At 49.4% G+C, this 23,098-nt stretch overlaps 2 protein-coding genes and 1 long non-coding RNA gene across 6 annotated transcripts; all 3 read left to right on the top strand.

The window, feature by feature from the left end:
* Window positions 1-482: 482 nt before the first annotated feature.
* Window positions 483-15,281, top strand: abcf3 (ATP-binding cassette, sub-family F (GCN20), member 3). Of its 2 annotated transcripts, XM_039597977.1 has the most exons (21): window positions 483-611; window positions 1,015-1,162; window positions 1,241-1,317; window positions 5,932-5,987; window positions 6,739-6,836; window positions 6,909-7,031; window positions 7,112-7,378; window positions 7,501-7,581; window positions 8,782-8,841; window positions 8,926-8,982; window positions 9,520-9,542; window positions 9,620-9,675; window positions 10,014-10,214; window positions 12,037-12,113; window positions 12,195-12,239; window positions 12,320-12,452; window positions 12,930-13,018; window positions 13,406-13,497; window positions 13,580-13,712; window positions 14,383-14,470; window positions 14,760-15,281. In XM_039597977.1, exons 1-21 carry the CDS (start codon window positions 539-541, stop codon window positions 14,916-14,918), a joined length of 2,136 nt encoding a protein of 711 aa, XP_039453911.1. In that variant the 5' UTR covers window positions 483-538; the 3' UTR covers window positions 14,919-15,281. The 2 variants fall into 2 exon arrangements, with proteins under 2 accessions (XP_039453911.1, XP_039453912.1); XM_039597978.1 differs by lacking the exons at window positions 483-611; window positions 1,015-1,162; window positions 1,241-1,317 and adding an exon at window positions 4,731-4,786.
* On the top strand, window positions 10,799-11,270 carry LOC120432790. Its single transcript, XR_005608100.1, has 3 exons — window positions 10,799-10,813; window positions 11,169-11,187; window positions 11,254-11,270. It is a non-coding gene; the product is annotated as an uncharacterized LOC120432790 (long non-coding RNA).
* Window positions 15,282-17,143: 1,862 nt separating the features above from the next.
* On the top strand, window positions 17,144-22,333 carry LOC116335354 (coagulation factor IX). Of its 3 annotated transcripts, none has more exons than XM_039598299.1 (12): window positions 17,144-17,314; window positions 17,431-17,602; window positions 17,717-17,945; window positions 18,024-18,196; window positions 18,644-18,668; window positions 18,804-18,917; window positions 19,009-19,143; window positions 19,854-20,116; window positions 20,200-20,314; window positions 20,609-20,805; window positions 20,883-21,008; window positions 21,835-22,035. In XM_039598299.1, the coding sequence occupies exons 3-12, from the start codon at window positions 17,873-17,875 to the stop codon at window positions 21,892-21,894; spliced, it is 1,281 nt and encodes a 426-aa protein (XP_039454233.1). In that variant the 5' UTR covers window positions 17,144-17,314; window positions 17,431-17,602; window positions 17,717-17,872; the 3' UTR covers window positions 21,895-22,035. The 3 variants fall into 3 exon arrangements, with proteins under 3 accessions (XP_039454233.1, XP_031614883.2, XP_031614884.2); XM_031759023.2 differs by having other exon boundaries at window positions 17,145-17,314; window positions 21,807-22,333; XM_031759024.2 differs by lacking the exon at window positions 19,009-19,143 and having other exon boundaries at window positions 17,145-17,314; window positions 21,807-22,333.
* Window positions 22,334-23,098: the final 765 nt, after the last annotated feature.

The following is a 23,098-nucleotide window of genomic DNA, read 5'->3' as shown; positions in this document are numbered from 1 at the left end:
TTTGTTGCGGTGAGCAGATCTCTGTACTCACTCATGTCGTTTTTATTATAATTTAATAAACAGTGACATCACTGAGTCACAGGAGGAGGAGGAGGTGCTCAGTGAGCAGCATGGACATGAGTCCTTCACAGGGACAGCTCAGCGTCACAGAGGTTGAGCAGGTTTGAGCATGTGCAGAGGATGGAGGGTGGAGGCTGAAGATGGAGCTGCCAGGCGGGCGGAGGAGAGGAAGATCTGAGAGGAGGCTCATGATGTAGTGAAGAAGAAGAGGAGGAGTCGCCGCCCTGCTGGCCAGCAGAGAGAATGCAGGTTTACGCTTCAGGTTTTTTTATTGTTTAGTTTGTTTTATTTAAAATCACGTGACATCCTGGAAAAGTCAGGAATTCAGACAATGACAGAATTTTTTCTTTAAAAAAAAGAAAAGCAGGGGCTGCTTCACCGATGACGTCAACCGCTCCAGAAACGTCATCTCCCAGAGTTCACAGCGCTGTCGCATACCGGCACATGCGCGTCCAGGCGGTGTTCGGGGTCGGCTATCATGGCGACGTACGTGGACATCCTGAAGAGCGAGTTTCCTGAGATCGACGCGGAGCTGTTCGACTACATCACAGGTGAGAGGCCGGGCACCAGGCCGCTGTCCGGGGGAAGCGAGCCGTTTACCGCCGGCCCGGAGCCGACGTTAGCCTGGCAGCGGCGGCTCTTTAGCCAGTGAGCTAACGAGCTAACCGGGCTGACAGTACTCAGAGCAGGGACACCGGCTAGCACGGCATAACCCGGCACGCCTGGAACTGAACCTGGGTTAGCACGGCCTGAGACATCCGTAGGAAGCGGAAACCCTGAGAGTCATTTATTGATCCTGTGATTGATCAGATCACAGGGTCCTGGTGGGGGCTCTGAAATTAGGAGGGTTTCCACCAGCGTCTTCCTCGTGGGGTGAAGGAGAACAGACACGCAACCTGGAGCTGTTTGAGGAGGTTCTGCTGATCCTCCTGCTGAGGTGTGTTTGTGTTTCAGGTGTTCTGGATGGCGGCGGAGCAGATTTCGAGGACAGCGAGGAGGTTTACGAAGCGGTCGGAGGCGTGCTGCAGGAGGTGTCAGCTGACAGTAAAAACGAGGACGACATCCGAGACATCTGTCTGCAGATGTTCAACACACTGAAACTGTGAGGACTGTGTGGGCGGGGTCTCTTCTGGGCCGTCGGGAGAGGCGGCGTGTTAATGTGAACGTGTGTGTCTTTCAGGAACCACCACCGCGGCGCTCAGAGGCAGGTGCTGCTGGACGCTCCCGTGCAGCTCTCCCAGATCTCTGCAGACAGCAGTAAGGTCAACACCCCGAGGAACGCGCGCACGCACACACACACACACACACACACACACACACACACACACACACACACACAGGCTGTAAGAATGCAGAAACCTAACACTCACCCAACCAGAACACACCTTGTGTGTGTGTGTGTGTGTGTGTCACAATCAAAAGTTTGGACACACCTTCTCATTTGATGGGTTTTGTTTATTTTTACTACAAACTGAAAACATCAGATATGTGAAGCAGGATATATGGAATAATGTAGCAAAGAAAAAACTCTAAATATGTTTATATTTTAGATTTCGCCCTTTGCTTTGTTGACAGCGCTGCAAACCCTCGGCCTTCTCTCAGTGAGCTTCATGATGTAGTCACTTGACATGGTTTCCTTTCACAGGTGTGCCTGTCAGGGTTCACAGCTGTTAAACACAGCCCTATTTGACAACTGTTAGAATTCATATTATGGCAAGGACCAATCAGCTCAGTAAAGAGAAACAAAAGTCCAACATTATTTTAAGAACTGAAGGTCAGTCAGCCCAGAAAATTGCTAAAACTTTGAATGAGTCCCCAAGTGCAGTTGCAGAAACCATCAAGACGACGATGAAACTGGCTCACATGAGGACGCCCCAGGAAAGGAAGACCAAGAGTCCCCTCTGCTGCTGAGGATAAATTCATCCGAGTCACCAGCCTCAGAAATTACAAGTTAACAGCAGCTCAGATTAGAGCCCAGATTGATGCCACACAGAGCTCCAGTAGCAGACACATCTCTACATGTTCAGAGGAGACTTTGCTGATGACACAGTTGGGGATTTATTCCAAACTGAAGGCACACTGAACCAACATGGCTACCACAGCATCCTGCAGCACACATGCCATCCCGTCATTTATTCTTCAACAGCACAATGAGCCCAAACCCTCCAGGCTGTGTGAGGGCTCTTTGACCAAGAAGGAGAGTGCTGGAGGCGTGGCCTCCACAGTCACCTGACCTCAACCCAATGGAGATGGTTTGGGATGAGATGGAGCGCAGAGTGAAAGCAAAGCTGCCAACAAGTGCTCAGCATCTCTGGGAACTCCTTCAAGACTGTTGGAAAACCATTTCAGGAGACGACCTCGTGATGCTCATGGAGAGAACGCCAAGAGTGAAAATATAAAGCAAAGGGGGGCAATTATGAAGAATGTAAAGTAGAAAACTAGGGCTGGGTATCATCACTGATTCTTATAACTGTTTCAGTTTTGACTCAGACAGTCAGAAATATTATAATTCTGATCATTTATCAGAACATGCCCATATTTTTATATCTGTGTATAAACCAAAGCTGACACTGTGAGACTCCATCAAAGGTGTGAGCGTCACAGCAGGTGTCTTTGTGATAACCTTAAAAATGTTCTGCAGTCGATCAAAAACTGAAGCAAACCATGAATCAACATGTGAACATGACCTGATGCTGCTGAGTGAAGCAGAGCAAAGTTACAGAGGTTTGATTACAGACACAGCTGAGCAATCATTTGTAAAAGTTTTCATTTGTTCAGTTTGAACAGCAGAAATGAGGCTTTGAGATGGCGGTGCCTCTGATGGCTGTGGTCTCTTTCTGCAGGTGTGAGGCCCACCTCGCAGCTTACAGGACTGCATGGCTGTGAAATGTTGGTGCAGATTAGGGCTGCCACAAACGATTATTTTGATAGTCGACTAGTCACCAGTTATTTTTGCGATTAGTCGACTAATCAGATCATCATCCACTGGAGGTAAAACGTACAGCTTATTGCACCAGCATGCGTCTGCGCTTATATAACTATCATTAGCTTACAGCGTGTTTAAGGTATGTGCTAACTAAAAACAAAGACAAGATGATAGTTTATTAAACTTTTAATGAAATTTGCAGATTGTCTCAGTCTGCTCCTTGCTATCTAAAATATAACAGGACACTGGAGTAAATTCTCAACCATCTCACACTTCTGATTAATCAGTTTTTTGTTTGACGTTTATTCAGCTGTGTGAAAACCACCCGGGGGATTAATAAAGTTTTATTTTATCTAATCTAATCTAATAACTTTAATCTCAGGCAAACCGATTTACTTACGAACAAATAAAACACTGAAAAAAGCCAAACAGTAACATTTTTAGGTTGTCTAAGTGACTTATATATTACCTTTAACCTGAGTAGCGAAAGTCCGCGGTGATCTGAAAACGATGAAGCCGGGAGTCCGCTATTCTCGCCAGCTCTAGTGACCCTCGAGCTCCCGGCTAGCAATCGAGCTGGTGGGTAACAGACGTCTCTGAAAATGTCGGAACACTTTTGCAAATATGGGATGTCTTGATAAACCGAGCAGATATTTGAAGTTTACACAGCTACTTTCTCGCCTGAAAATATCCTAAATGTTTATTTTGCGACACAGAAAGAGTAATATTAAAACTAAGTAGCAGCCGCCATTGTTGGAAGCTGGAATTGGCTGAGCTGCGCTATGAATTCTGGGATAGGGTGAGCCACGAAGGATACGACCCATCCTTCAAATCTGAGGAAATGAAGGACGCATTTGGAGGAGTCTTCGAATTTGGACAGCCTTCATCGCATCGCTGTGACATAATCGGCCTACAAATGTGGCATCAGTAGGATGCGGCCCTTGAATTTGGACACAGCTACGATACACTTCTTCTTCTTCAGGGTTTAAGGGCAGCTGGGATCCTTGTACATGCAGTGCTGCCATCTTCCATTTCATTCCATCATTACACTCTTAAATCCTACTACTTATTCTTGTGTCTTTCAGGAAGCTTCAAACGACGTGTTGACTATTAAATTAGTTATCGATGATTTTGATAGTCGATGTAATCATGACTAGTTGAGTAATCGTGGCAGCCCTACCACAGCACAGCTTCAGGGATTGGCACAACGTTAGGCAGGCGGTCACCTTTAGCTGTGACGGTGCGCCCTGGTTTCCGTGAGTTCATGCAGTGTCCCCACATTGGTGCTGCAGAGCCGGATCCCTGAGTGGAGTTCAGGTGTGGAGTCTGAGCTAAAACAGTGAAGTCTCCACAGTTTGAATGCGCGTGCCATCACGATGAAGAAGTGACCTGTACCAGTGACCCTCAGAGTGTGTGTGTGTGTGTGTGTGTGTGTGTGTGTGTGTGTGAGAGAGCTCAAAAGGGAGGCAGGGGTCGGGACAAATATTAAAGAAGTCCTGACCTTTGTGTACTGTGCAGACGTTAGCTTTGATCCGTGTTTATTGTTAAAGGAAACAAGCTGTGACTAAAATATTTCACACTGTGATTATTTATTCAGAGTTCCAGTTAGGGCTGGGCCATATCATACCATTCACGGTAATACCGGTGTAATTTTGGGTAACGATAGGAAAATGAAATATCGCGATAGAATATGGGTAAAACGCGCATGCGCAGTGCCTTTGTTTACATATGCACATGGCGGCGACGCAGAATGAGAAGGGCGAAAGCAGATTGTTAAATGAAACGGATGAACCAGAAATGGTTTGTAAAAATGCTGCAACCTCAGTGGTGTGGAACTGGTTTAGCTTTCGTCCGTCAGATACACAACAAAGCACTATTTATGTTAGAGCATGCTAGCGGGCCGTCGTTATTACCGTGTTGTTTGGAAAATACGGATCACTTAAAATCAATCCTTTAATTTTTCTGAAAATCGTCAGTGCCCCTTATAATCCCGCGTGCCTTATGTATGAATTCTGGTTGTGTTTACTGACCTTGAAACGATTCTATGTGACACACGGCGCTCAAAAATCTGTCAAATGTTTTAGTGCGACTTTGCTAAGCTACGAAGCCGCACCACTTGATGGATTGTCGGAGCATTACGGCTACCGTAGTCAGGAGCCTCGCGGAGTGATACGTACTGTGCTTCAACATAGTATTACCGTATTGTGTGTGTATAACCTCTTTTTAAGTTTTGTGGATATTATACATGGTTATGCTGATGATATGTCGGCCAGTTTCCACTGGAAATGCCTTTTGGTTAAACTGTCAGCGAGGAATTTGCATTTACACTGTTAATTTTTATATAACTTTAATGCACATAAAAAACAGCTGCTTGTTTAAGTGAAAATACATTGATGGGTTTTTTGCACTAATAAAGTTGTGGAGCTGTAAAGTATTTTGTCTAGTGTCAATTATATCGTCAGTTATATCGTTATCGCAAATTTTCAAATGTATATCGTGATAAATATTTTTGGCCATATCGCCCTGCTCTAGTTCCAGTTTTTAACAGTTTTGATTAAATCGGTGCATTTTCAAAGTCGAGCTGTGCTGTGTAACAGCCACGTTAGCCCCGAGGCGTTCCCCAGGGCTCTGTCCTCGGTCCTCTCTCACTTTCAGTGTTTCAGCCTCGTTTTGAAGAGCAGGCTTTCGTTTTCATCGGGATTCTAAGAAATCCGTATTCTTAGCCAGCTGAACGCACTTAAAGTTTTCTCAGTTTTACCTCCTTTGATAAAAGTGTGATCTTACCTGAGAGCGAGGAGTTTAGACTCACGAGTTCTTCTTTTTAAAGTCAGTTTAATGTCATGTGTGTGCCAACTACACCTGCTGTCTGCGAAGACAAACGTCATTAATATTATTACTTATTGATGTCATGTCATGTATTGATCTGCCTGTTTCCTTCTCCTCAGTTTCTGCAGCCAAAGACGCTGAGGGCATCTGGATGATGAGACGTGCTCAGAACACGGTATGTACCGGAAACCTGGGAGACTCGTTTGTGGTGATGTTAACCTGGCTGCGCGGGACAAAAATCACAGCCTCTGATTTAAAAAGTCAAAAAAGCTGTGATGGACAATCTTCAATAAGCCTTTGAATCAATCAGCAGATTATTGGATTAGCATTAGCTTTAGCCTGCACGTGTCTGGTTTTGATCACCAACATTTGTGTATCCGACACGTTAGTCAGCCAGTCAAACGAGATGGATGGAAATGTTCCGCAGAGACGAGATCCAATCAGAACTGAGTTGTGTAGAAAGGCGAGACGAATGTGGAAGTGGTCAAATCAGAAGCGACCTTCCTGCGCAGTCAGGTTCGATCTGCCTGGGAAACAGTTCAGCTAGCTTCCTGTTTCTCATGAAACGCGACAAAACGGAGCGGCGACACATTTCACAGTCGATGTGATGAAAATACGGCCTCTCTCAGTGGCAACACGACAAACTGCAATGTCCTGATGCTGCGTCGACTAAAACCAGAAGAAAGTAGATGCCTAAATTATGACCAAAGCTAAATGAACACATGATAGATGTGAAAACCATGTCACATAAGTCATGAGGAGGCGAGCTGAAGGCGGAGTTGGTTCTTGGGTCTCATCGGTCACGCTGCGAGTCTGAATGCTCCACATTAAATGCACCGTGGCGTCCTGGCATGCTGCTCTCAGCGGGACCAGTCTCTGAGGTTACAGCAGGTGTTACTGAGCGCTCCTCTGCTTTCTCTCCTCAGACAGTCGACGCCAAGAAGCTGGAGAAAGCCGAGGCCAAGCTGAAAGCCAAACACGAGCGCAGGAGCGAGAAGGACTCCCAGAAGGCCTCCGGCCCACTGTGAGTCCACCGTCCACCTATCCTCACCTGCACACACCTGTGCCCCTCTCACCTGTCCTCCTGTGTCCTCAGAGTCCTAGAGGAGGCGTCGGCCAGTCAGGCCAGCAGTAAGAAGGACAGCCGAGTCGACCAATCGGGGAAGAACCGCAGCTACGACATCCGCATCGAGAACTTTGACGTGTCCTTCGGAGAGAGGTGAGCGCTCAGAAAACGCCAGCGGGGGGCGCAGCGGCAACAGGACGGCTCGTTTTCTCACACTGCCGTTTGTGTCTCAGATGTCTGCTGCAAGGGGCGGAGCTGAGTCTGGCATCGGGCCGGCGGTACGGCCTGATCGGCCGCAACGGCCTGGGGAAGACGACGCTGCTGAAGATGCTGGCAAGTCGCAGTCTCCGTGTCCCGGCTCACATTTCCATCCTGCACGTGGAGCAGGAAGTGGCGGGGAACGAGACGTCGGCGCTGCAGAGCGTCCTGGAGAGCGACACGGTGCGAGAGGACCTGCTGGGAGAGGAAAGGAGGCTGAACGCACGCATCGCCAACGGAATGTAAGAAAAACGCTCTGAGGCGTGACTCACAGAACATCTCACATTTAATTCAGCCAACGAGAGTGCAGCAGGCGCGTGTTTGTCCAATCAGCTGCAGCTGTCTCTGATGTGTGTTGTTTCAGTGCCGACGGGATGGAGAGTGTGCGGCTGTCCGAGATCTACGGAAAGTTGGAGGAGATCGAAGCTGACAAAGCGCCGGCCCGGTAACTATGACAACTGGTGTTTTTCCCTGCAGCTGAGCCATGAGAGAAGAACAGGAAAGATTTCCCCTCGTCCTCTGCCGTGATCTTCCGAGGCGGCGGTGTGTTCGAGGCTCTGTGATAAAGTTGTACACGTCCGTGAGCTCGGTAACGCCACTATTACCCGGCCGGCAGGAACGTGGACCCGTGTCCTACATTTGTTAGTTTGGGTCAGGGAGAGAAAAGACGGGTGCCCAGGTACACCGCGTTAAATCAGCCCCGCCCACAGAGCACACAGTGCGTAACCACAGAGTCTACATCAGGCTGAAAAATGTTGTGAAGCCGCCGTGATTATTGGGATCCAGATGTGAGAAAACGAGTCTTAACAATGAGCCAACAGTCGGCGAGTCTCAGAGCCGGGCTGATGTGCAGACAGCTCGGTGGAGATGATGAGTGCGGCTGCAGGCTGACACGGTGCCCGACGCGACGCCTCAAGCCCCCATCGAAAACCCGCTTTAAATCTGCTGATGAAGTGAAACTTAAGGCGGCGCGGTGGTTCAGAGGTTAGTGCTGCTGCCTCACAGCAGTCTGCGAGGGTTCCTCCCACAGTCCAGTCACATGCATGTCAGGTTAGCCCCAACATAGGCTCCACCCCCACCGACCCTGAACAGATGGAAGTTAAAGGTTTAAATCCGTGTGCTGTGTTCAGTACAAGCCTCCCGCCGATCATCGGGTCACTGAGCACGTCTGAGCGTGTCCGTTTACCTGTGTGATGAAGGACGGGCTCGAGAATCGAGAAGCTCTGCTGGACAAACCACGGGAACATCCTGACCTCAGGATTACCCACAATGCTTTGCTCTTACTAGTCAGCACAGATGTGGTGATGAATTTGTAATCGTGAGGTCGATGGTTTGATACCCGGCTCCTCAGGTTCACCTCTGTGTCTCGGGTAGAGCGCAGATTTATGACAAGTTTAAACAATAAGATGCATGAAAGCTGGTAGACCCGCCCACTGAGCACAAAGCCTCCATCCGGTTGCATTCGTACCTCGAGTTAGACGTGAAGCACTGTGAGAGGTTTTCACCAGCAGGGGGCGCCATGGCGAGGCTTCACCTGCTGCTGATGTTTCTGCTCAGAGGATTTACTGATAAGAACAAACACCGGAGAAGGTGTCGGTTTGAAACCCACAGACAGTAAGAAGCTGTTATTCTTTCGTCTAATCAGAGCCTCCGTCATCCTGGCTGGTCTTGGATTTTCTCCCAGAATGCAACAGCAGGCCACAAAGTGAGTCACATGTCGTCGTCCCCCCCACACACACATACACACACACTCCTCTTTAGTGTCATGCTGAGTTTGGTTTCTCTGCAGGGAGTTCTCTGGAGGTTGGAGGATGAGACTGGCACTGGCCAGAGCTCTGTTTGCTCGGTGAGTGATTCACACACACACACACACACAGACACACACACACACACACACACACACACACACACACTCACACACACACACACACACACACACGCACACACACACACAGACACACGCACACACACACACACACACACACACACACACACACAGACACACACGCACACACACACACACACACAGACTCACACACACACACACAGACACACACAGACACACTCACACACACACACACACACAGACACAGACACACATGCACACAGACACAGACACGTACACACACACAGACACACACACACACACACACGCACACACACACACACACACACACACACACACACACACACACACACACACACACACAGACACACACACACACACACACACACACACACACACACACACACACTCACACAGACACACAGACACACACAGACACACACGCACACACAGACACACACAGAGGGTAAAGATGACGGGAGTCTGCAGATCGATGCTCAGCTGATGATTTCTTCTTCTCTGGTTTCTTTTCTGCAGGCCCGACCTCCTGCTGCTTGATGGTGAGTCACACCTTCCTCGCTGCAGGTGTGATGGGAGGAGGAAGTCTGTGACGTATTCTCCATGTTTTGTGTTTCAGAGCCCACTAACATGTTGGACGTCAGAGCCATTCTGTGGTTGGAGAACTACCTGCAGGTAAGGTTAGCCTCTCTCTCCAAACAGCGATCTCGCTCACAGACATGTGCGTGAGTGTTTCTCTCACACCTGGATTCTTCTCACCTGAGTGTGTTTACATGTCCTGACGATGTGACCTCATGTCCTGATAAAGATCCTTGTCACTCAGTGTTAATGCTGGACGTGTTCAGACCACGTTGATGAAAACAGGTCAGCCTGCTTCTTTATGAGGAGAAATGGGGGTGTGGCCATTTGCAGACTGCAGGTTTAAAACGTTTGTGGGGTGACGTCAGTGAACGAGGCAGGCTGGGTCTGTTAGCTCAGGAGCACTGACCTCATCAATCATCCTTCACCCGCAGACCTGGCAGTCCACCATCCTGGTCGTCTCCCACGACAGAAACTTCCTGAATGCTGTGGTTACAGACATTATCCACCTGCACTCCCAGAGGCTTGACAGTTACCGCGGCAACTACGAAAACTTTATTAAAACCAAAGAGGACCGACTGAAGAATCAGCAGAGAGAGTACGAGGCCCAGCTGCAGTACAGACAGCACATACAGGTACACACAGGTACAGACAGGTACACACAGGTACAGACAGGTACACACAGTACACACAGGTACAGACGGTACACACAGGTACAGAGAGTACACACAGGTACACACGGTGGACACTTACACACAGTGACAGTGTGTTTACACAGGTACAGACGATGTGACCTCAGGTCCTGGTACAGATCCTTGTCACACAGGTACAGAGAGCTACACGTGGTACAGACCACGTGACACAGGTACACAGGTACAGACTGCTTCACAGGTACAGAGGACACACAGGTACACACAGGTACAGACGGCAGACTGCAGGTTTAAAACGGTACAGGGGTGACACAGGTACAGAGAACACAGGCAGGCAGGGTCTGTTAGGTACAGGAGCACACAGGTACAGACGGTCACACAGGTAATCAGACTTCACAGGTACAGACGGTACACACAGGTGGCAGTCCACAGGTACATCCACAGGTACAGACTCCACACAGGTACACACAGGTACAGACTTACACACAGGTGAATGCTGTGGGTACACACATCAGACACCACACAGGTGCACAGGTACAGAGGCTTGACACACAGTTACACACAGGTACAGACGGTACACACAGGTTAAAGACAGGTACAGACAGTACACACAGGTACAGACAGGTAAAGAGAGTACAGACAGGTACACACAGGTACACACAGTACAGACAGGTACAGACGGTACACACAGGTACAGAGAGTACACACAGGTACAGACGGTACACATAGGTACAGACAGTACACACAGGTACACATAGGTACAGACGGTACACACAGGTACACACAGTACAGACGGTACACACAGGTACAGACAGGTACAGACAGTACACACAGGTACACACAGGTACAGACAGTACACACAGGTACACACAGGTACAGACGGTACATATAAGTACAGAGAGTACACACAGGTACAGACAGGTACAGACAGATACACAGGTACAGACGGTACACACAGGTACAGACAGTACAGACGGTACACACAGGTACAGACGGTACACACAGGTACAGACGGTACACACAGGTACAGATGGAACACACAGGTACAGACAGGTACAGACGGTACACACAGGTACAGAGAGTACACACAGGTACAGACGGTACACATAGGTACAGACAGTACACACAGGTACACACAGGTACAGACAGGTACAGACGGTACACACAGGTACAGACGGTACACACAGGTACAGACGGTACACACAGGTACACACAGGTACAGACAGGTACAGACGGTACACATAGGTACACACAGGTACAGACAGGTACAGACGGTACACATAGGTACAGAGAGTACACACAGATACAGACAGGTACAGACGGTACACACAGGTACAGACAGTACAGACGGTACAGACAGTACAGACGGTACACACAGGTACAGACGGTACACACAGGTACAGACAGGTACAGACGGTACACACAGGTACAGACAGGTACAGACGGTACACACAGGTACACACGGTACACACAGGTACACACAGGTACAGACGGTACACACAGGTACAGACGGTACACACAGGTACAGACAGGTACAGACGGTACACACAGGTACAGAGAGTACACACAGGTACACACAGGTACAGACGGTACACACAGGTACAGACAGGTACAGAGAGTACACACAGGTGCTCCATTGTATGCCTGCCTTGTTGGTGTCTGCTCGTTGTTTCGTGTCAGTGACTCGGTGCATCTGGAGGACCTGCTGCTCACAGACGGCTTGAATCACAGACTGTCTGTCAGGTGATTCTGCGTCACGTCACAGAGCTGACGTAGTTTTGGTGAACGGCTGCTGTGTGTGTTTCAGGTTTTCATCGACAGATTTCGGTACAACGCTAACCGAGCAGCTCAGGTGCAGAGTAAACTCAAACTCCTGGAGAAGCTGTGAGTGCTCCTCGCCCTCCTCGCCTCTGATCTGGTGTCTGTGCTGCCTGTCTGTGAGCTAATGCTTGCTTTCTCCCGCAGACCTGAGCTGAAGCCCATCGAGAAGGAAACTGAGGTCACGCTCAGGTAAGAAGATGACCTCTGACCCCCAACGATCACTGTGGCAGTAAAGGTTGGACTGACTGACGTGCTGTGTGTCGCTGCAGGTTTCCAGATAACTTTGAGAAGTTGTCTCCGCCCATCCTGCAGCTGGATGAAGTCGAGTTTTACTACAGTAAAGACCAGCCGCTGTTCTCCGGACTCAACCTGTCAGCTGACCTCGACTCTCGGATTTGCATCGTACGTGTGACAGCACTGTGTCGTGACCTCACGGTCTCATCTACATGGTGACCTCACAGTGTCATCACGGTCAGCGTATACGTGCTTTACAGCTGACTGCAATGAGTCAGCAGAGGGCGCTGTGCGGGTGGAGAGACCTTCAGGTGTGGCTGGCTTAGCTAGCATGGCTCCAGGGTAGCTCGTTAGGTCAGGGATGGACTCAAAGGCTGCAGAGCGTCAGGTCTGCACTGCACCGTCAGACACAAACATGGCGAGCGTCTCCTGAACACAATAGGTGGCTCCACCTGGTGGTGCGATGCAGTAATTACAGACCAATTGTTGACTAAGATGAGTTCTCAAAGAGGCATGCACAGATATCAAAACTCAGACAGGAAGTGAGCGCTGGGCGCCTCTGCAGAGCAAGACATGATTCAGAGGTACAACAGGAAGTGCAGTCATTAATCAGCTCACTGTTTGGGCTGTTGTGTTTCTCGGCAGGTCGGTGAAAACGGCGCTGGTAAAACCACCGTTCTCAAGCTGCTGATGGGCGAGTTGACACCGGTTAACGGAGTCAGGCAAGCTCACAGGTAAGACGACCAGTGGACCAATCAGAGCAGAGGAGTCAGTTTGCCTGCAGGTCAGCATCTTGTTGGATCTCTGTACACCTGTCCAGGAAGCCTTTCTTCCTCTCCACTCGCTCTTTAAGGGGCTGCCTGCACTATTTTTAGGGAGCTTTAACAACCTCTTGGCTCCTCCTCTTCCTGTTTCTACATATGATGTCTTCCAGCCTTTGCACCTGTTTCATTCTTTGTTTCCGAGAGCTCCGTTCTGCTGCGGGCTCAGACTGAGGACACGCTGTTGTTCATGCGCTGTTTGTGGGATCTGCACGCACTTGGAGCGATTATCAGTGCCTGCTGACAATCGAGACGCGCTCGCTTATCTAAACGTGTCTGCTGCTCATCTTCTCGCCTCAGGAACTTGAAGATCGGTTACTTCAGTCAGCACCACGTGGACCAGCTGGACCTGAACGTCTGCTCTGTGGAGCTGCTGCTCAACAAGTTCCCCGGTAACTATAGCAACAACGCCATCAACAATGCCTTTGGCGACTCCACGTTGCGCTCTGATAGGCTGCTGTGTTTGCATCGCAGGTCGGACTGAGGAGGAGTACCGCCACCAGCTGGGAGGTTACGGTATCACGGGAGAGCTGGCCACGAGGCCGGTGGCCAGCCTATCAGGAGGACAGAAGAGCCGCGTGGCCTTCGCTCAGATGACCATGCCATGGTAACTGATGCCCACTGACCAATCAGATCAGCTATCAAAATAGCCTCACTGTTCTTCAGAGGGTCCGACACAGGGGCGGAGCTAGACTGTTGACACAGAGTGGGCGGGGCTCTTTAATAAAAATGTTAAAATTGTGCAGCCATAGTGTTTCCAGAGGTTTGATGTAAGTAAACATAGAGGCAACAAACCTTCCTTTAAATACAATGTTAAATGAGTCTATTAGAAACACTCATCAGTGTGTTTTTGTTTTTGCTCCATCGGCTGACTCTGTGCAGCATATTTAATGTACAGTAAGTCTGATGGAAGAGTTTAGTTTTCCAAAGACACGAGGCTAAAGATTGAAACACATTATTTCAGTTTCCTTTTTATTAGTTATTAAAACTTTAGGCAAAAACACACACAGAGAGAAAGAGAGAGAGTACTGAATGAAATGTACAAACTTGGTAAAGACAGATCAGAGCATACGTGTGTGTGTGTGTGTGTGTGTGTGTGTGTGTGTGTCACATGTCTGGAAGAAATCTGTACAGCTGAAGGACGGAGCAGGCAGTGCTGTTTAAATCTGACCTGGCTGGATGTGACTCCGCCTCTTCCTGTGAACACACTCCCAGCTAGATTGATAAACCCGTTATTGTGGTTTGGATGGTGATGATGTCATCTTTGTGTCCTCCAGCCCAAACTTCTACATCCTGGATGAGCCGACCAATCACCTGGACATGGAGACGATCGAGGCGCTCGCTAAGGCTCTGAACAAATTCAAGGTGTGTGTGTGTGTGTGTACTGATATTAACATCTTTGTGGGAACCAAAAAGTGGAAGTTTACTATACTCGTGCGGACCCAAATCCCGGTCCCCACAAGTTTGAAGGTGTTTTTGAGACTCAAAATGGGGTTTTAGTGTCAGGGTTACAGTGGAGGCTCAGGGTTAGGGTAAGCGGCTAGGGAAAGCATTATGTCAGTTAGATGTCCCCACAAGGATATAAATACACATATGTGTGTGTGACTCTGTGAGTCTGTGTGCGTTCTCACCTGTGTGATGTCACGTGTTTCAGGGCGGGGTCATCCTGGTGTCACATGACGAACGTCTGATCAGGATGGTGTGTAAGGAGCTGTGGGTGTGTGAAGGCGGGAAGGTGGGGCGCATCGACGGCGGGTTCGATGAGTACCGGGACATCCTGCACGAGCAGTTCAAGAAGGAGGGTTACCTGTGATGCTCCACCCACTGCTGACTGACTGTACCCACCACTGACATAAACACGCCCCCCCCCCCATTATGATGTGTCGCAGCAGCCAATCAGCATCTAGAGCGGACCGGAGGACTTTTTCTTCTTTGAACTCTCACCTGCTGTTCAGGTGATCTGCTGCAAGCTGATTGGCTGTTTTTGGTCCCGTGGTGAGGTCACAGTGAACTCTGCGGGGGGAGGGGTCACCCGGAGCGACTCGGCGTTTATTTAACGAGTGAACCTGTCGTCTGTCTGTCGTCTCAGCTGATTGTGTTTTGTATGGCGGCGCATTTCTGCGAGCTGATGTCACAGTGACATCAGAGACGAAACAAATAAAAGAATCATATCACGCCTCCGCCTCTCTCCTTCACTCCGGGGTGGGGTTGGGGTGGGTCGTGTACTCAGAGGTGCCACCGCGTGGCGCTCAGGAGCAGATCTGCTTTCAGAAGTTTTTACACGTTTATCCTAAACGTGGCTGTGCTCGCTGCTAACGAAACGCCAGCTAAGCAGTGACAACAAAACATGTCTGCCTGATAAAACCGCTGGTTAAAGCGAGGTAATATCTGAACAACAAAAATGTGATTTGGTATTTGTCAAGAGATTTATTCTAAGACACTTCTTCAACTGAGAAATCAGAGAGGAGAAACACATAGTTTTACTTGCAAGCAAGGGCAGTCACAGCACTCGCACGAGAGTGAGGGCTCAGCGACTCGCGCTCTGCCACTGCCCTGGTCTTTATTTATATACAAAAGTAATACAATAATGAATACCTCTGATCATAGACAGAGGAATGTTAGTGCGTATGCAGGTGTGTGTGTGTGTGATTCTGAAGGACGCGGCCCCTCTTCTTGTTAGGGAGCAAAGATAAGTGTCCAGCTGTTATTATCGCTGTGGGAAGAAATTTATAAAACAGAACAAGTCTTGTAGTGGACAACAGTCTAAGTCATCAAAAGGTCAACATGCAGTATTCTATCATATGTAGACTTAGATCATTAAAAGCTTATACTGACTACTAAGTACAATTTTCTATTGACAGTATTTTTGATTTTAAATGGTACCATGGAAACGTGCTGGGAATGGCGTGCTGAGCGGTTACTGATGGCAGAGCTTTATGAGCTGTGTTGAGCTTCACAGCGGTACAACACCCAGAAACCATCACAGGAACGAGAGCGATTCAGCGAGTACGAGCTCAGCGGCATCATGTTTTTGGAGTGACGCAGAGCTGCCAGGGTTCAGCTGCTTTCTCTCTTTCTGTCTCGCGGCTGTCAGACGAACTTCAGCCCTCCGGCCTCAGAGTGGCGAACAGGGGAAGGCCTGCAGAAAACCACGGGTCATAATGAACTACTGTAATTCATTATTATCAGGATGTCCTAAAAACTCATTGAAAAGCCTTCAGTTAATCCAAAATGCTGCAGCAAGAGTCCTGACAGGGACTAGAAAGAGAGAGCAGATTTCTCCTGTTTTGGCTTCCCTTCATTGGCTTCCTGTTAAATCCAGAATTCAAAATCCTGCTCCTCACATACAAGGTCTTAAATAATCAGGCCCCATCTTATCTTAATGACCTTGTAGTACCATATCACCCTATTAGAGCACTTCGCTCTCACACTGCAGGCCTACTTGTTGTTCCTAGAGTATTTAAAAGTAGAATGGGAGGCAGAGCCTTCAGTCTGTTGTTGTGATTTTTTGCTGAAAAAATGAATTGAATTCACATTGATTTAAAGAAATCATCATCCCAGTCCGTCCACTGGTGATGGACGACTGAAGACTGTAAGAAACTGTTACAGACTGATGACTCGTCAGCGTCCAGTAGGTGAAAGGACATGAAGACACAAACACCGATCACAGTCAGAAACAACCAACCAGTACAAAACAGCTCCTCTCATAAAGCAGGCAGACACCAACTACTGAAGGAAACCACCAGAAAGTCAAATTAAACCCAAACAAACACAGCAGGGGGGCGAGGCAGCCCCCAAACAGCTTTCAGGTTTACCAGTGGGAATGAAAATGAAGCCATGAGGGCCAAAAGGCACGCTCCGCTCACAGCTGGCCCCTCAGCCTGCATGAAGGCGTGTCCAATCAGTCACTCAGGGGTCTGGTTTCCCTCAGCTGGACCAATAGGCTTTCACTGGAGGTGCAGGCCGAGGGTTGGTCCGTGTGGCCGTAACAATCACTCACACACCATTTATGCATTTCAGCTTTTTTCTGACATCTGTCTGCTCGCTCACCAAAGCTTACACACGCACAGATGGCGTCACATGACCACGTGGAGCTCATCTGGGCTTTCTGCTTCGTCTAAATAAACAGAACACCTCTACTGGAAAACATGGATTTACGAATGGGCGGGGCTTCACACCAGACCTACCTTAGGAGGCAGAAATAAGAAGGTAAGCATGGTCTCCAGACTCGAGCTGGTCTGGGAGGAGCGGCGTGCCTGTATGGAGACCTGAGCAGCACGTGTGGTTCATGTGTGATTTCACGATTGGTTTTGTGTTTATCTCAGAGTGTAACGAGACATCGAACTGCTGCCGCTTCAGGAAAAGTCTGGAAGAAGTGATCTAAGAGCTCTGAGCAGTCGTCAGGCCAGTCTACATCACAGCAACCCTGCAGTGTCTGTACTGCAGTACTGTGTGTACTCAGCAGGTCCTGCACGCGTCGCTGTCGGTGCTCTGAAGGTTATTCCAGAGTTGGCTCCGTTCCTCTTAAGCCTTTGGAATATTTTCATAAACAGCTGCTTCCTGCAGGATCATCAAAAGGTGCTGTGACCTTTGACCTTTTCACCTTTACAGGTCAGCGATGGAAACACTCCAGCAGAACAGAGTTCAGACATGTTGTCCTCTCTGCGGCTGATGTGACATCTGCGTGTCAATATTTGAGCTGTGGTTAACCATCAATCTGTCAGCTGCTCCTCCGTCCTCCATTTCGCCCGCAGCCGTCGGACAGACATGCTGCCGTCCACAGCTGTGACTCTGAGCGTTGGCGCTCTGCTCGTCTGCTCTGCACTCATCCAGTGTTCAGGTGAGACACACCCACGCTTGTGTTCTCCGCCTCTGCGGCACAGTCTGAGTGTTTCTGTTTTTCTGTCCACCCCCCCAGTGTTCTTGGATCGGTCGGCGGCCGGTCAGATCCTGCGCTCCTCCGCCAGGAGGCGACGAGCCAACTCGCACTTCCTGGAGGAGATGCTGCCCGGGAACCTGGAGCGGGAGTGTTACGAGGAGCGCTGCTCGCTGGAGGAGGCCACGGAGATCTTCCAGACCCAGGAGAAGACGGTACAAAGCCCGCCACCGCCGATCCGGCCCACGCAGCAGGACATTACCACCGTGTTACTTTATTTAAACGTATATGAAAGCAAAGTCAGCATTGCAGACCCGTGCTAACCCAGAGAGGACCGCTCCGTCCTGAATGATGATGCTGGGCCCAAAACCTGACCCTCAGTGGGCGGAGCTAAATGCTTAAATAAGGAGTTCGACATAGTTCTAGTCAAGGGCGTGTAGCTAAAGCCCAGCAGAGGCTTCCATGTGTGTAGAGGAAGCAGCTGGAAGGATGAAAGTCATCAGAAAACATCATCGACGCCTCGTTCATCCTGGATACGAATCAGGACGTTTACAGAGCAGGACACAGGATGCAGAGCGTTGTCATGTCTACAGACTCTTACACACAGTCGTTCAACATAATCCACAACTGCAGTCACTAACTCTGAGTTTTTTGTCCCACAGATGGAGTTTTGGTACAGATACACGAGTGAGTACGAACGACGTCACACAGTTTGTGGCAGCTCAGCTGGATGTGCTTTAGTCTGACTACAGTCTGATCTGAAATCTGATCAGGTGTCTTCTACCCAATGACTCAGCTGAGTTCCTCACCTGTGTGTCCTAGATCTGAACCCCTGTCGGACCAACCCCTGTCTGAACGGAGGCATGTGCACCCTGGACCGAGGAGACTTCGCGTGTCTTTGTCCTCCCCAGTATCAGGGCAAGATCTGCGACACAGGTAACAAACACCTGAAACTCAGGCACGCCACCTTTAAATTGGGCAAACGACATCGGACAAGTGAAATATTTATGAAAATTGCCTTGGGTAGTGGTGTTCGAGTGCCACTATAGAAATGGTGGCTGTATGCAGTACTGCAGAGACCTGGCAGGTGGCGCTGGAGTTCAGTGTGGCTGTGCTGACGGATACTTCCTAGAGAGCGATGGACAGAGCTGCTCCAAGACCGGTAACACTCCCAGAACCCACATCGTATTAGTACTACTGCACATAATACTACAGTAACAGCTGCAGACGGGATTTATTACTTCCAGGCTGGACTACTGTAATTCATTATTATCAGGATGTCCTAAAAACTCCCTGAAAAGCCTTCAGCTGATCCAAAATGCTGCAGCAAGAGTCCTGACAGGGACTAGAAAGAGAGAGCAGATTTCTCCTGTTTTGGCTTCCCTTCATTGGCTTCCTGTTAAATCCAGAATTGAATTCAAAATCCTGCTCCTCACATACAAGGTCTTAAATAATCAGGCCCCATCTTATCTTAATGACCTTGTAGTACCATATCACCCTATTAGAGCACTTCGCTCTCGCACTGCAGGCCTACTTGTTGTTCCTAGAGTATTTAAAAGTAGAATGGGAGGCAGAGCCTTCAGTTTTCAGGCCCCTCTTCTGTGGAACCAGCTTCCAGTTTGGATTCAGGAGACAGACACTATCTCTACTTTCAAGATTAGGCTTCAAACTTTCCTTTTTGCTAAAGCATATAGTTAGGGCTGGACCAGGTGACCCTGAATCCTCCCTTAGTTATGCTGGGGGATTCCCATGATGCACTGGGTGTTAATCATTAGTTATTATTCATGTCTGCCTCTTCACATCGTGTCTTCGTTGGTCTCACGGCTAATCTGACCTGATCTTGTGATCTTTCTCTTTCCCATTCCTGCTCAGTGGTGTTCCCCTGTGGCCGTCAGCAGATGGAGGCTTTGGATCGAGGTCGCTCTCTGCTGAGTTCCTTGGAGATGGACGATGCCACGTGGGATTACAACGCAACAGACAGTTGGCTCCCTGAACTTAATTCAACGGAGGCAGGGACAGCGAACGCAACAGGGGGAGGAGGGAACCTGACGGATGGTGGAGGGGCAGGAGGCAGCGAGATGAAGCCTCGCATTGTGGGTGGATCCCTGGAAAGGCGAGGAGGGAGCCCCTGGCAGGTTTGGAGGCATCAGTGGGATAACGAAGCAGAACCTTTGTTCTGAGCTGTGTGAACGTGCTGACGCCGAACGTTTCTGTTCAGGTTCTGATCCACAGGTCTGACGGCTTCGGTTTCTGTGGAGGGACTCTGGTTTCTGACCGATGGGTCGTTTCTGCCGCTCACTGCTTTGAAGAGTCTGCAGACCACGTTACGATAGGTGAGGCCAGTGGTTTACAGTGGACCTCACCCACTGTGAGCTGCAGAGCAGCAGGGGTGCTCACGTAGACACGCGCGTCACTTCAAATGCTAAGCAGACACTGTTCACACATCTGTGTGGACTTCTGCACATCTGTAAAACCACTACACTCAGGTGTGCCCTCTGCTGGCTGCAGCAGGGATTGCAGCGTCTCGGTTCATTGATGCTGTCAGACGGGACCAGAGGTCCTCCCTTCAGTCTGAGTGCAGGAATGTGTGTGTGAGCTGGGTTTTCTGAGTGTGTGTCTGTCTGCAGGTGACTACGACAAGCAGCGTCCCGATCCAGGCGAGCAGCAGATAAAGATCCAGAAGGTCATCGTTCATCCTCACTTCCACGCCTTCACCTTCGACAGCGACCTCGCTCTACTCTATCTCGCCTGGCCTGTTCAGAGGGGCCCTACCGCGGTCCCCGCCTGCCTCCCCGACACCCACCTCTCCAAATACCTGCTGAAGGTAATTTCATCGGAAACGCAGAGCGCTGCAGCTGACTCGGCCCATCTGTCTGATGCCAACTGTGTCCGTGTGCCCAGGAGGACAACCACGGTGTGGTGACGGGCTGGGGGGCCACTGAGTACCTGGGCCGCTCCTCGAGGTTCCTGAGAAAGGTGACGCTCCCGGTGGTTGGCTACAAAGACTGCATCAGCACCACTGAGCAGGTGATCAGCTCCGCCTGAGCGTCCGAGCCTAACCCCGCAGCAACCGCTGATCTATACTTAGTGTTTGACAAAGAGCAGCAACACAGCAACAGGTGACGTAAACGTTAGAAAAGCTGCTGGATCCTCTGATAAACTAGACTGACCAGCAAAGGATCCAGCTGACTAACCTGTGAGGGGGGGCAGGTACTTATCAGGTTACCTGGTACGCCCGCTGTTGATGAGCCACCACGTTCGTGGTGAGAACACCGACGGGCTGGACAGATTTTGGGTGGAGGTCCACAGGTTAGCATTTTAGCAGGGGACTGCTACACGTTTGTCATACTTAATACAAGTAATGACCTTTTCTAAAAGTAACTAATCTGATTACTGAGTGTAGTAAAGTCATCTCTACAAAATAAAATGAGCGTGAAAGCTGCGTCGGTGAGCAGCGCTGCTGAATGACAGTTTTGGGGGGGGGAGTAAGATAAAGAGATCACACCTGTTCATGTGTCCTTACAGGAAGAACTGTTCGATGAACAGCTGTGGTCTCTGTAACGTGTTCGAATCCTGCACTAACATTCTGATTTCAGGGGTTCACACTAAGAAGACTGGACACCTGAACATGATGCACAGCAGCTCTGCTGTCAGCATTGTTTGTGTACAGGTGTACAGGTACAGGTAAAACTGCCCCGTCTCAGGTGTGCTGTTCACTCGAGCGATACCGTCTATGACCAAATCAAACCAGACCAGGGTCGGCGATAGAGACGCAGCCGTTCCCACGTAGCCCTGATGCCCCGCCCCCTCCTGTGTGTCCTGCAGGTGATCACAGACAACATGTTCTGCGCAGGTTACCTGGAGGCCAGCAAGGACGCCTGCAGCGGGGACAGCGGAGGGCCGTTCGTGGTGAACTACAGGGGGACCTGGTTCCTGACCGGGGTCGTCAGCTGGGGGGAGAAATGCGCCGCCCGGGGCAAGTACGGCGTCTACACCCGACTGGGCAACTTCCTCAACTGGATCCGAGACACGATGGAGAGACGGGACCTGAACGGCACCGGGAGCCCGTGAAGCCCCGAGAGCCAAGCGTGCCCGGTTTTATGTGAGGGGATTATGGGATACCGAGCTGCAACCACCTTCAAAGCGACTCTGAACACTGCTGCCACGCTGACGTCATAAAGTGATCTGCTGGAGTAATAGTACACAGAGTATGCATAGTGAGTAATACCACAGAGAAAGTATAATCCTGAGATTATACGATTTACACAGTAAATCTGTTGCTGTATTTGTGTATGAATAAATGTCCAGGAGCAAAATTCACCAAATAAACAAAGTGTGTAAGCTTCTCTTCATGTTCCTGGATGATTTTTGATTCACACACCTGTGGGTACATACATGGACAGACTGTATATATGAGATGGACATGGTCACTGTGATGCCACATATTGGTCTTTGAGGTTGTTTTTCAGGTTTCAAACATTTTTGAGACCTGGTAGGAAGAGTGAAGGGGCCGAGCTGACCAGGCGACGCTGCACGCTCGGTAAAAATAAGCTTTTATTGGATAAGCTGTGAACCCAGCAGTTGAGACCACAAACTCTTCAGGAAAGTGTTCAGAGATCAGATCGTTTCATTTCCTACAGACTTCTATACAATCAGACCAGAGCAGTCGCCCCCTGCTGGACATTAGAATGAATGCAGGTCTAAGCGGTAATATCTGAATGTTGTTATTACAGTAAACAGATCGTGTCATCGTTGTTGTACAAACATGTTGATTTTGGTTCTTTAATAAGAGCTTCTGAGTGCCTCCTACATAAACACAGCAATGAAACAAACAGCTTTAAAACAATGTTGCATCATAAAGCATCGTGCCATAACATGAGCAGCGTGTTACATAGAATGGGCCTGTCAGTCATTCACAGGTTTATGTTCAAACTGAGGCCAGACGTGAACAACAGAACAGAAAAAGGTTTCACACGGTGAATATTTCCACTGAGGTTTGATCCACCAGCAGCTGGTTCACTCATTCAGTCCAACTGGTTCCCAGCAAGTCTGTCCCACTGTGTGAAAAACCTTATGGGCTTTACAGAGTTCTAAAAGACGAGTCAAACCACGTGGAC

The sequence above is a fragment of the Oreochromis aureus genome, linkage group 14 (assembly GCF_013358895.1).
Source record: "Oreochromis aureus strain Israel breed Guangdong linkage group 14, ZZ_aureus, whole genome shotgun sequence".
In the NCBI taxonomy this organism is placed as follows: Eukaryota; Metazoa; Chordata; class Actinopteri; order Cichliformes; family Cichlidae; genus Oreochromis; species Oreochromis aureus.
This window is presented reverse-complemented; position numbering and strand designations above follow the sequence as displayed.

What these genes read in the sequence shown, in the direction of transcription:
- LOC116335354 (XM_031759023.2), top strand. Translation starts at nt 17,873, where the DNA reads ATGCTGCCGTCCACAGCTGTGACTCTGAGCGTTGGCGCTCTGCTCGTC. An exon ending in TGCACTCATCCAGTGTTCAG is followed by an intron (nt 17,946 to 18,023) that starts GTGAGACACACC and finishes CCACCCCCCCAG; the next exon opens with TGTTCTTGGATCGGTCGGCG. An exon ending in ACAGAGCTGCTCCAAGACCG is followed by an intron (nt 19,144 to 19,853) that starts GTAACACTCCCA and finishes ATTCCTGCTCAG; the next exon opens with TGGTGTTCCCCTGTGGCCGT.
- abcf3 (XM_039597977.1), top strand. Translation starts at nt 539, where the DNA reads ATGGCGACGTACGTGGACATCCTGAAGAGCGAGTTTCCTGAGATCGAC. An exon ending in CGACCTCCTGCTGCTTGATG is followed by an intron (nt 9,543 to 9,619) that starts GTGAGTCACACC and finishes TTTGTGTTTCAG; the next exon opens with AGCCCACTAACATGTTGGAC. An exon ending in GCTCAGATGACCATGCCATG is followed by an intron (nt 13,713 to 14,382) that starts GTAACTGATGCC and finishes TGTGTCCTCCAG; the next exon opens with CCCAAACTTCTACATCCTGG.